The sequence below is a fragment of the Triplophysa dalaica genome, chromosome 2, assembly GCF_015846415.1.
Source record: "Triplophysa dalaica isolate WHDGS20190420 chromosome 2, ASM1584641v1, whole genome shotgun sequence".
Lineage (NCBI taxonomy): Eukaryota > Metazoa > Chordata > Actinopteri > Cypriniformes > Nemacheilidae > Triplophysa > Triplophysa dalaica.
This window is the reverse complement of record NC_079543.1, coordinates 15,734,279-15,747,343: the sequence shown is the minus strand read 5'-3', so window position 1 is coordinate 15,747,343 and position 13,065 is coordinate 15,734,279. Positions and strand designations below refer to the sequence as shown.

The window sequence follows — 13,065 nt, the reverse complement described above, 5'->3', positions numbered from 1 at the left end:
AAAAGAATATGAACAGTCTTGAAGCAAGTTAATAAGTGTAGTGATGAGGTTCAGGGAGACCCTGACCCAAAATAACCAACAAAACAATTCCTCAAATGAGAGGGGGAAATATCTAACCTGTTAAGATGAAAAAAAATACAGAGGTTTAACGTAACTACCTTAACATAAACAAATAACAAAAAAAAACTTTCTCTATCACTTTTATTTGGATAATTGATATAACGAACATTATAACACTACACAGAATAACCTTGTGTTGGTCTAGTGGCTGCCGGAGCCCTGAGCCCTACGACCGGCCGCAAAGTCGCAAGAGGGATCCATTCCACCAGCTCTCTGCCTTTTGAAAGGAAACATTCTTTAAAGCATCCAATCATCATCAGGAGGGCTGACCCCCAAATCATCGAGGAGGCAGCAACTCGCATTGACTGCAGAAGACAAAGCAAGAGAGAGAGAAACACAGCAAATAACTAGGTACACCAAAACACATGAAAAAATCTTAACATTTACATATAGATTCCCTAACTTCTCAGACCAGATCTTAAAACCTTAAAACTTGCGTCACATATTCCTGGAATACACTTAGTTACCTCAAATGGGGGTAAAATAAGACAAAAAGTTTTCGTTTTACATCAAACCATAGTTCCCTTTCTGTCGGTCTCTCAACGTTGTGTCGAGAACGACAGATGGGGTTTACCCTTGAGAACCAATGAACTCTGACTACTATAGAAAAGGCCAATGAAATTTGGCGAATGAAATTTGCATGCCGGGCTCCGCCCACGGATATCCGGTATAAGAGGAAGCCGGCGTGCAGCATTCATTTACCTTTTGTTCTTCAGAGCCTTCGCTTATGACTACGAACAGAACGAATTCAATGAATTCTGCTTCTTCTTCATTGCCGGATGTACGACGTGTTGCAGCGGATCGTCCCTACCTGCAGTGACCTTCCCCTGGGAGTCTTGGCGGTTCCGGAGGTGTTCAGACACTGACTGAGCATTCTCCAGCGCGGCATGTCCCGCTGTTCTCTTGGGTGCGGCACCCTCATCGAGGAGGGCATGGACACGATCGCTGCGTAAGGCGTCTGGGGCATCCAGCATGCTGAAGCAGCGTTTCGTTGACAATCTGCCCGCAGTGCGGGCAGATTGTCATTCAGAAGTTGCGGTCGAGGGTGGCTGTCTTCCTACGGGAACCAGCCACCATTTCGTCTGCTACCTGGGCTGTGACATCTGTGGCTACGCCCCCGATGATCACCCACGTTAGCAGCGTTAGTGATATGGGGAACTCTGCTAACGTAAACTCGCCAGCCAAGTGCTCACAGGCCGATCACACCCCGATTCGCTCTTCTGAACGTTCCCCAACCGACGGTGGCATACCGTCCGGATTCTCACGCACACACTCGGAAACAGTGAGATGTTACTCGCAGCATCGGAGGGAGACTGGCATCCAACTCTGACTAATCCGAGCTCCAACCCCAGCGGTCGAGTTCAGGAGGAAGCAGAAGTGATGTTATCCATACTTATCCGGGGATGCGTGGTTCCTGAGCTCGGAGCGAAGTGCAAACCGCGCTCACCCCGGGTGCCATGTTTTTCCCGGAGGTGCATGAGGAGCTTTGTAAAACTTCGAACGCTCCACTCACGGACCGATCCAGTGAAACCAGCTCCGGCTCCCTTACTTCCCTCGTTGGTGGGGCAGCCATCACCCGGGTGGAACGGGCGCCTGCGGTGCACCTGTGCCGCAGGCGGCTACCTCCTGGGAGGAATCGGCCACGCCTACCGTCCAAAGCGTGTAGGACTTCGGCATCACTGGTGTCGAAGCCTTACACTGCCACGGGCCAGGCTGCCTCCTCTCTCTACGCCATGGCCATCCTGCAGGTCCGCCAGGCCAGGCCGTGGAGAGAGCTCCACAAGGATAAGGCCGACGCGGGTATAATGCAGGATCTCCGTGCTTCCACTGACAGCGCTCTATGGGCGACTAAGGTGGCGGCGCGGGCCCTGGGTCGGACGATGTCCACAGTAGTGGTCCAGGAGAGACACCCCCTGCTGAACCTTGCGCAGATGAATGACACCGAGAAAGTTTGCTCTCTTGATGCATCAGTCTTGCAGGGTGGGTTGTTGATAACATCGTCGAAGACTGCGCTCAGCAGTTTTTGACGGTGAAGAAGCAGACAGTGGCGATTAGCCATACCTTACCGCGTTGCGATTCGGCCGCCCAGAGGCCTCCGAGATCTCGCATGATGTCTGCTTCCCGGCAGCCCAGGACCCCTTCGGCTCCGGTTCCTGTGCCCCCACTGGCGGCACCCCGGAAGCGGAAGTCGAGGGGGAAACCTCCACCCCGTCAGCAACCTTCTCGCGAGAAGTGACACTGACGGGAAGACCCCAGGGAGAGCAACATCGGGCCCGAACCTTCACAGCTACGGCTCAGATCGGTCGGTACGGGACGGCTCCTGCCTCGTCACCAAAGCCGGACCCTTTTCAGGGCCTGGCGCCCACTTACTCACAAAGTTTTTCGGTTCTCCCTGGGTGTACTTGCAGCCGATCACACACTCCACTGGACTGTGCCCGGCACACCCGACCTCACGCCCTGGCGAGCCGTAGGGTCGTACACACACGACAGCCACTACCACTCTCAAACCGACAGTGCGTGCAGCTGTCCCGCCAGGCAGGTACGTAGGCAGAGCCAACCTTCCCTCCAGGGACCCCCGTGACAGACGGTTAGCTCCGCCAGCCAACGAACCACCCCCTGTGGCATGATGAAGCAGACCGCCCCCTTGCTCACCCTGTTACAGTCCCTGGGAGCTCGAGAGCTGCCCACACTGTCTCGCTGGCTAATGAGGGCGGTCCGTCTTTGTTATTCGATCCAGTTTGCCAGAGACTCTCCCAAAGTTTCGGGACTCTCCCAAAGTTTCATCTCTCCCTTTATCAGAGGCAGGGACGCCTCCGTACTTCGGGTAGAGGTCACCACCCTTCTTGCAAAACGGGCATCGAGTTCGTACCTCAAAACCAAGATGTTCACTGGGTCAAGACCCGCGCTTCATCGTTCCCAAGAAAGACGGCGGGTTGCGCCCCATAGGTCTGCGTACCCTGAACAGAGCACCTTCACAAGCTGCCATTCAGGGTGCTAACGCAGAGGCGCATCCTGACATTTATCAGGTGTCAAAATCAGTTTGTGGCAATCGACCTGAAGGACGCTTACTTTCATGTCTCGATCCTCCTCGATACCGGCCGTTCCCACTGTTCGCCTTAGAGGGGCGGGCATATCAGTACAGAGTTCTCCCTGTCGGTCTGTCCCTGTCTCCACGGGTCTTCACGAAGATCGTGGAAGCCGCCCTTTCTCCCTGAGGGGAGGAAGGTGTGCGGGTACTAAACTATCTCAACGACTGGCCTATCTTGGCACACTATGAGATCTGTTATGTACACAAAGGGACCTGGTGCTCCGGCACCTAGATCGATTGGGACTCCAGGTCAACCGAGAGAGGGGCAGGCTCTCCCCAGTGCAGAGCATCCTCTTTCTCGGTACGGAACTCAAGTCTGTCACCATGTCAGCGTAACTGTCTGCAGTACACGCCCAAATAGTGTTGAACTGCCTGAAATGAACATTTCAGGCAGACAGTTGTCCCCCTGAAAGAATTCAGAGGCTCCTGGGACATGGCGTCCTCGCGGGTTAATACCCCCAGGGTTGATGCACATGAGACCGCTCCAACAATGGTTTCAGAGTCGAGTTCCGAGGAGAGTGTGGCACACCGGCAGCAGGCGCATGGTAATATCGCCCTGCTTCCGACGCACCATAAACCCTAGTCTTCCATGACTTTTTCTACGGACTCAGGTCCCTCTGGGCAGGTTGAGACAGGTCGTGGTGATGACTGACGTCTCCCTGCAGGGGTGCAGTGCAGTGTGTAACGGGCACGCAGGCGGGGCTTTGGACGGACCTCCGCCTGCGCTGGCATATCAATTGCCAAGAGCTGTGGGCTGAGCTACTTGCACTGAGCAGGCTATGGCCTCTCGTGCAAACAAGCACTTGCTGGTCCGAGGACAGCACTACAGCTGTGGCGTACACAGATCGTCAGGGTGGCGTTCGCTCACAGCAGCTAACACAACTTGCTCGACGCCTCCTCTGGTGGAGTCAACAGGTGACCCGTTCCCTGCGGGCCACACACACACCACGTGCAAACTGAGCTAGACAGCAGACATGCCTTCTCACCAGTTTATGCCTCCTGGAGAGTGGCGACTCCACCCCCGCGCAGACCAGCTCATTTGGAGGCTGTTCGGGTAGGCCCAGGTAAACCTGTTCTTCTACCGCAACACCATCATTTGCCCGCTTGGTATTCCCTGCCCTAGGCACGGATATCCTTGCGCAAAGCTGACCGCGGGGCGGGCTGAAGAACACCTTCCACCCCCCAGGAACCTCCTTGCACAGACACTGTGCAATGTCAGGGAGCAGGAGCACAAAGAGTTATTGGTAACACCACACCGGTCTAACCGCTCTTGGCTTCAGAGCTGATGCTCTGGACAGCAACTCCACCTGAACCATTCCCCTGACAGCGGACCTGCTCTATCAGGGGAAGGACACGTTCTGGCATCCCAGATCAGACCTCTGGCACACCCATGTCTGTCTCTAGACGGGACGAGAAGATCCTGAGATGGCTACTCCCCGTCTATGGCAGAGACCATCACCCAGGCTAGGGCCCCATCTACTAGGCGGTTACACGCCTCTAGACGGCACCTCTTCTCGTCCTGGTTTCTCTCTCAATGAGAAAGACCCACTGAGGTGCTCGATCAGGATTGTGTTTTCCTTCTTACGAGACTGGAGACTAACATCTCCCCTCCACACTGAATGTGTATGTAGTCGCTATTGCCACTCATCACGACTCAGTCGGTGGAAAGTTTCTAGGACAACTCGACCTGGTAACCAGGTTCCTAACGGGCGCGAGAGGACGGAATCTGCCTCATCTCCGCTACATACCCTCTTGGGACCCTAAGCGGTCCTGGGTAGCCTCACTGCCCCCCAAGAGCCCCTCGTAGGTTCCGATCTTCCTCACAGAGTAAGACGGCCCTCCTGACGGTGCTCACTTCCTTCAAGAGGGTAGGGGACCACCGAGCATCCTCCGTGACCCCGGATTGCCTTAAATTCAGCCCCTGAAACTCTCACGTTATCTTGAGACCTAGGCCCGGATGCGTGCCCAAGAAGTTCCCACTACTCCGACCGGGGCCAAGTGGTGAACTTGCAGGCGCAACTTTGAAATTGTTTCATTTCTATCTTATAATTCAAATAAATATGGACCTATCGAAGGGCTTTTCTGCATCCAATGATAGAAGGGCTGTATCTTGTACCCCTCTCGGTTCATGAAGAAGATTAAGTACTCTTCAAACATTATGAAATCCCATCTTCGTGTATAAAACTATTTTGGTCAATTGCTATCAGGTCTGTTAATTCTAGCCTTTTACTAAGATTTTACATAATATTTTTATATTTGAATTGAAAAGAGTAACTGCACACATTTTTTCGCATCTTGTTTTTTTCTTCTGGTTTTGGTTATAATGGAATATAAAGCTTCTCGCATCGAAATTTGAAGTATTTCTTCATGGCATTCTAATATCATATCTAGAAAAGGTTGCAATATTTTTCTTTAAAAATGTTTATAGATATCGATAGGAATGCCATCAAGACCTGCAGCTTTCCCTGATTTCATGATATCAATGGCCTCTACAATTTCCTGTAGTAATGACTTAATACTTCATTAATTTTTAATGGATGGACTATACTTTCCCCTGGACCTACTATAGTTATAATGGCGCTTTCTGTTTGCCATTGTTCAATTTGCCACGCAAGTACTTTTCTCACTTTATTCCCATGCTCATAGAAAGCACTTTTTTTGCTGCAAAACATTTGGTGCCGCTCTGCTTGTCGACAATTCGTCATATCTTGATTTAGGCAAAAGCCATTTTTGTGATAATCTTAATATTTTTCTTTCTAACTCTTTGAACTGTTTCTCTAATTCTTTCAATTCTTGTTTGGACTTCTTAGCTTTGGAACTACAGAATCCGATAATTTGACAACAAATGTAAGATTGAAGACTTCCCATCAAATGTTTCCAAATATCTAAAAGATTAAGATCTTTCAAAAGAAATTGTAGTACTGCTCTGGACTTAGTATGCGTTTTATCAATACCAGTAGATAAATCTTTTAGCGGATCTAATGTGCAGTTCATTTCCCCTCCTACAGTATAAAGTATTGTCCTGGCAAATTAGCATCATATAGAAATAGATCCTTTTAGAAGTTGTGATTTGTCATGGTCCTGGCATTCCTGTTCTAGTTCCGTGCGATGTGAACAGGACGTGACAGTACCATGTCTTGTGTTTGTGTGTTATGTCTTGTTTGTAGACACTTTTCATTTGTTTTCACATTCGGCACATGTCTTCCTTGTAGCTCCGTCCCCTTTTTTCTCCGTTAGTCTCCCATCAGTGTTTCATCTCCCTCACCTGTCTCCCTTTAATGTTTAGTCTTGTCAACTGCCCGTCGCTCTCGCTTCTTCATTATCCCTCGTTAATGTTTCCCTTCTTAAGCCCTGTGTTTTCATAGTCCTGTGTCCGTTCAGTGTTTTGTTCTTGTTTATTCTTGTTCATATTGTTTCTCATGCCGGTACGTTTGCATTCGTGTTCAATTCAATTAAAGTTTATTTATATAGCGCTTTTCACAATGTGCATTGTTCCAAAGCAGCTTTACAGGGGCAAACAGGAAAAAAAGAAAAGGTAAAAACATAGCACAGTGCATGGTGTTTATAGAACGAGCATAATAATATCTAGTTATTTAATAAATAAATGCAGTCTCCCGATGAGGAAGCCAACACTGCCCTGCTGTGGAGAGGAACGCAAACTCCAATTATTGATTAATGGAGAAAAAAATCTCCGGAGAAACCAGGCTCAGCAGGGAGGGCCAGATCCCCTCTGACGTGTTATAGCTGCACTCAATGACCCCGACCAAAAGCCACCGAGCAAATATTCATGAGGAAGAGGGAGAGCCCACCATCTGCAACCCAGAAAGTCCCATTGTAAAAAAATAACACCATTGTAAACACTTTTTTACGTAGGTTTTAAGGATTATTTTGGCTAAACTGCAGTAGTTGAAACTCGCGTGTTTGCAGCACCACTCCATAACCGGCTAAAAAAAGATTTTTTCTGACCACGCATAACCATAATTTTCTCGATAAAAATTGAGCATGTGCATACACGTTGGTGGCATATTATTATAGCATATAATGTGCTGATTATTATATTTTTAATATACTGAAAAAACACAAATATCAAGGCATCTCAAAACTTCTAAAGGACCCCAAAACACCATCCGAAACTAGAGGGTTAAATATGCTTACTTGATATCACAATTGAGCTGACAGTTTCAATTCAAAATATCATCAGGTGGACTCAAATGGTTGCAAAATGTTAATCCATTGTCCAATCCCACTTTTCCTTATTGAGGGCTGAAGTCAATGTCGATCTCATATGTTTAAAAATTTTAAAATGCTGATAGAAAGTGCATTATTTTAACTCTCTAGATCAGGAATGCTTACATCTGTCAGTCATCCTCTGTTTAAGTGACCATACCACTACAATTTCATGCGCTGTCCTGTGAATATAAATAAAATTGAGTTAATACCATACCTTAACAAAGTTTTTTATGTTTGTGCAGACTAATCCAGTCAATATAATAAATTATGTTTTATTAACAAAGTTCGGGAGGATTACGTGCAGATAACTAACCCGGCTGGCTTGCTATGACCAAATTCACAATTCAGATAATTAACCATGACCAATCTCACTATCAGATAACTAACTCGACAGGCTTCCAATAACCAATCTCACCAATCATCTTTTAGCCTGGGAGAAAAACCCCTACAAAAAGACAAGACGCCTTCTCCCTACATTTTCGCAGCATTCCTCCTCCACCCCAACTCCTCACCATCAGCCTATTTTACCGCAGCATAACAAGGGGGAATGACCTGAGTGTTGGCACACACTGGATCCTCTCCCCTGGACAAGGGGCGGGCGTTCCGAGTTCGGAGAAACCACAGAGCTCGAAGCCCTCTTGCCGGGACAGCACGCCAAATACGCATACTAACCGTCCCCCATCTGTTGTTATTATATGCAAGGCGAATTCGTGAAGTGTAGAATGGGGGAGAATGCTCTGCACATGCGCAGATTTTGAGCACCCAAATTCAACATTGTGCATTACCATAAGTGACAAGACCTTTAATATTTGTAACATAAAAACAGATATTATTACTAACTATACAACACTAGGTTTATCACTTACTTGTTATGACTTATTTACACGAGAAGTCTGGTGTGTATATATTTACATTACATTACATTTAGACATTTAGCAGACGCTTTTATCCAAAGCGACTTACAAAGAGTTTAGGAGCAATAAGCGAAAGTTCATACAGGAGCCATAATACATTAGGTGCCAATACAAAGTTACTGGTTTCAACAAAAACCAAATTGGATGGATGGATATATATCATTTATAATATTTTATTCTCTACACAGTGTCTCGGTGACCAGTCTGCTGCCCTGGTTGGACAGATGTGCTTCAGGGATGGACAAGCCAAAAATACGTATGATTTTATTTAGTTAACTTCCCTATAGCAACAACGTTATTGTAAGATGTCCATGTGCAAAATGATTGAAATGGTTTCTTTTGCCATGCCTTGTTATTTTGGTTATGATTTTTTGCTCAAAGTGCCTTACTTTTTTATTTACAGCTATGGGACTGGTTGTTTCCTTCTTAGAAACATAGGAACAAAGGTATTTAATATACTTTGCTATCCATATATCACAGATTTTAGACTTTTAAAATAAGGGACAGAACATATCCTACCTACAGAAGCCATTTTTATGTTGAAAATTATAGGAAATGTATCGCTTGCATAATAACACTTTATAATCCAAATTGTAAGAACAATTAAGCCATACCATAGAACGTTTTCCCTCTCCGGAACGCAGAAATTGTTATGCTTTTACATTGGTTCAGCAATAATCCATGATCATGGCCTAGATTTATGCCTCAATAGGCATAAACAGTCATCATTTTAAAATTGCTTTTTGTTTGACTGGGGAACAATGAGGTAAAGGACTAGTGTAGTTAGATGGATTTACAAAGATTTACCTCTTCACTGCAGTTTTGTTGAGGTGAAATGTGTTGCTCAATGACCCCACCCTCATTGTGTAATACGGTCTTTTATCATAGACGCCCTTAGTTGAGGCATTCGCTCCACAAGCTAAACATAAAATAATTCTCAAGAATATCTGTATACTCAAGGTTTTCAGTGTACAATATATTTTAAATAATTTAATTAAAATTGTTTTAAATGCATACTCTAAAAATACATCTAATGTAACATGTACATTCTTCAAAAGAAAGAGTTTAATGCAACAAAATTAAAATACACATGTACATTGAAAGACTGAGATCTGTAATATATCAAGTTTTGGTACGACACAGTTAAATATAAATGTATATTTTCAGTTAAAAATGCATATCATAGTTGTGTCCTGCCCCATCAGGGTTTTTGTAATCCAGAATAAAACAGCTGTCATGGGCAGATATAACCCTAAAAGCATACTTTTTCATTATGGATGCCACAGTAATCAAACGTTTTAATTCAATGCAAGTATTTTATTTAGTTTTTATAACCAAAAGAACAAATTTGATTTACTTACATCCTTATTGACTGCTTATGCGATTGGGCTGTGGTGGTATGGGAGAGCGTTTGGGGTTGTTTGAATCCAAGTGCTAATGTTTAATAAAGCATAAATGCAAACAAGTTCAAAGCGTAATCCAGATTCATATACCAAAGACCCATCGTAGTCCAATAGCAGTGGAGGTTCTTGAGGCTTGCGGTCGGGATCAACGTCATGGTGGACCAGTTTTAATAGGGAGACATAAACGGAAGGAGAGATCTTATATTGAGCATAAGGCTGCAACTGGTATGTGACCTCAAACTTAGTGTCTTTAAAGGGCCAACATACCTAAGGCTAAACTTTTTGCTGGGTAGCCCGACTTGAGCTGTCGGGTGGAGGGCCAGACACGGATGTGGAGGCCGTCTGTGATTTGTTTGAAGTTCTTGATGTCCCACACCCTCTCACCATTGCACACCCAATGTTGTTTTTACACCTTCTACGTACATAAACTTGTTGTTGGACACTCCATAAACCAAAGTAGGACCTTAAAAAATCACTAATTATGTACTCTTTAATGAGTTATGTCCCCTTTATACAATTCACTTTGGTACTGGGTGCTTCTACACTGTTAACTTCGGTACAATGTTAGTGCATGTGGGTTCGCCCTTGAGAACCAATCAACTCTGACTACTATAGAAGAGGCCACTGAAATTTGGCTTATGAAATTTGCATGCTGGACTCAGCCCTCGGATGGCGTGCAGCATTCATCTACCTTTTGTTCTTCAGAGCCATCGCTCATGATCACGAACAAGCTTAATACTTTAAAAACTACATTGCCGGATCTACGACGTAGAGCAGCGGATCGTCTCAACCTGCAGCGACCTTCCCCTGGGCGTCTCGGCGGTTCCAGAGGTTTTTAGAGATATTTCTAAAAAGTCCTTATCAGGACTGAGCATTCTCCAGCGCGGCTTGACCCTCTGTTCTCTTGGGTGCGGCACCCTCATCAAGGAGGGGGACGGACACAATAGCTGCATCAGGTGTCTGGGCGTCCAGCATCGCTGAAGCAGCTTTTGTTGACACATCTTGCCCGGGCAGATGGTCATCCAGAAGTTGCGGTCACGGGTGGCTGTCTTCCTTCGGGAACCAGCCACCATTTCGTCTGCTACCCGGGCTGTGACGTCGTTGGCTAAGGCCCCAATGTCCGCCATTGCTAGCAGCGTTAGTGATATGGGGAGCTCTGTAAGCATAAACCTGCCAGCCAAGTGCTGAAGACTCCGAGTCTCCCCCCCCAAGGGGGTCGAGCTCTGGAGGAAGCATATGTGGGTTGCAGTATTGGGTTGCAGTGCACAGCACTGCCTCCTCCCCAACGCTCGCGGCTGGATACATGGTTCCTGGGGTTGGAGCGCGGTGGCAAACCGCGCCCACCCCCTGTGCCATTCTTCCCGCAGGTGCATGAGGAGCTGTGTAAGACTTGGAGCGCTCCACTCACGGCTCGCTACAGTCAATCCAGCTCCCTCACTTCCCTCGATGGTGGGGCAGCCAAAGGCTACGTCGATATCCCCCTGGTGGAACGTGCGGTTGCAGTGCACCTGTGCCCGCAGAAGGCTGCCACCTGGAGAAATCGGTCACGCCTACGTCCAAAGCTTGTAAGACTTCGGCATCACTGGTGTCGAAGGCTTACGCTGCCGCAGGCCAGGCTGCCTCCTCTCTTCACGCCATGGCCATCCTGCAGGTCCACCAGGCCAAGGCGTTAAGAGAGCTCCACGTGGGTAAGGCCGACCCGGGTATAATGCAGGATCTCCGCACCGACAGTGACCTCCCTGGGAGCTTGAGAGCTGCCCACACTGACTCGGTGGCTACTGAGAATGGTCCGTCATGGCTACTCGATCCAGTCCGCCAGAAACCCTCCCAAGTTCGGGCCATCCACTCCAACTCTGTCAGAGGCAGGGAAGCCTCCGTACTTCGGGAAGAGGTCGCCACCCTTCTGGCGAAACAGGCATCGAGTTTGTCCCTCAAGTCAAGATGTTCAGCGGGTTTAACAGCCCATACTTTATCGTTCCCAAGAGACGGCGGGTCGCGCCCCATTCTAGATCTGCGTACCCTGAACAAGAACCTTCACAAGCTGCCATTCAGGACGATCACGCAGAGGCGCATCCTGACATCCATCGTGTGTCAGGAATGGTTCGTGACAATCGACCTTAAGGACGTTTACTTTCTTGTCTCGATCCTCCCTCAACACTGGCAGTTCCTACGGTTCGCGTTTGAGGGGTGGGCATATCAGTACCTCGCGGTCTGTCCCTGTCCCCACGGGTCTTCACGAAGATCGTGGAAGCCGCCCTTTCTCCCTGAGGAGAGGAAGGTATGCGCGTACTGAACTAACTCGACGACTGGCACACTCGCAAGATCTGTTGTGTACGCAAAGGGACCTGATGCTCTGGCACCTAGATCGATTGGAACTACAGGTCAACCGAGAAAGGAGCAAGCTCTCCCCGGTGCATAGCATCCTCTTTTTTCGGCATGGAACTCAACTCTGTCACCATGTCAGCGCGACTGTCCGCAGTATACGCCCAGTCGGTGTTGAACTGCCTGGAACACTTTAGGCAGCCAGGGGTCCCCCTGAAACAGAGGCTCCTGGGACACATAGCGTCCTCGGCGGGGTAATACCCCTCGGGTTGATGCACATGAGACCTCTCCAACACTGCCTACGGAGTCGAGTTCCGAGGAGAGCGTGGCACACCGGCAGCAGGCGCATGGTGAAGACGCCCCTCTGCCGACGCAGCCTAACCCCCTGGTCTTCCATGACCTTTTTCCGGGCTGAAGTCCCACTTGGGAAGGTCGAGGCACGTTGTGGGAATGACAGACCCCTCCGGGCAGGGGTGGGGGTGCAGTTTGCTACGGGTAGCGGGGCGCTGGACGGGCCCGCCTGTGCTGGCATATCAATTGCCTAGAGTTGTGGGCTGTGCTACTTGCACTGAGGAGGCTATGGCTATGGCCTGCCACGCACATCCCAGGCAACCTGAACCAGACAGCCGACGCATTCTCTCGTCAGTATACGCCTCACAGAGAGTGGCAACTCCACCCCCATGCAGTCCAGCACATTTGGATCATGTTCGGGCAAGCATAGGTACTCCTGTTCGCCTTTCGTGACACCACCCATTTCCCGCTTGGTACTCCCTGTCTGAGGTCCCCCTCGGCACAGATGCCCTTGCGCATAGCTGGCCGCGGGACAAGCGGAAGGACGCCTTCGCCCCAATGAGCATCATCGCTCAGACACTGTGCATGGTCAGGGAAGAGGGGCACCAAGTGTTATTGGTTGCACCGCTTGGCCCAACCGCACTTGGTTCTCAGAGCTGATGCTCTGTGCAACGACTCCCCCCTGGCCCACTCCCCT

General features: G+C 48.4%; 1 protein-coding gene across 3 annotated transcripts in view; it reads left to right on the top strand.

Moving 5' to 3' along the window:
* gk (glycerol kinase) overlaps window positions 1–13,065 on the top strand; it is a 166,009-nt gene that overhangs the window by 80,266 nt on the left and 72,678 nt on the right. For all 3 annotated transcript variants that reach the window (XM_056764107.1, XM_056764089.1, XM_056764098.1), the window contains exons 10-11: window positions 8,541–8,608; window positions 8,756–8,798. In XM_056764107.1, the coding sequence (XP_056620085.1) occupies window positions 8,541–8,608; window positions 8,756–8,798 (111 nt within the window). The remainder of the gene's footprint in view (window positions 1–8,540; window positions 8,609–8,755; window positions 8,799–13,065) is intronic.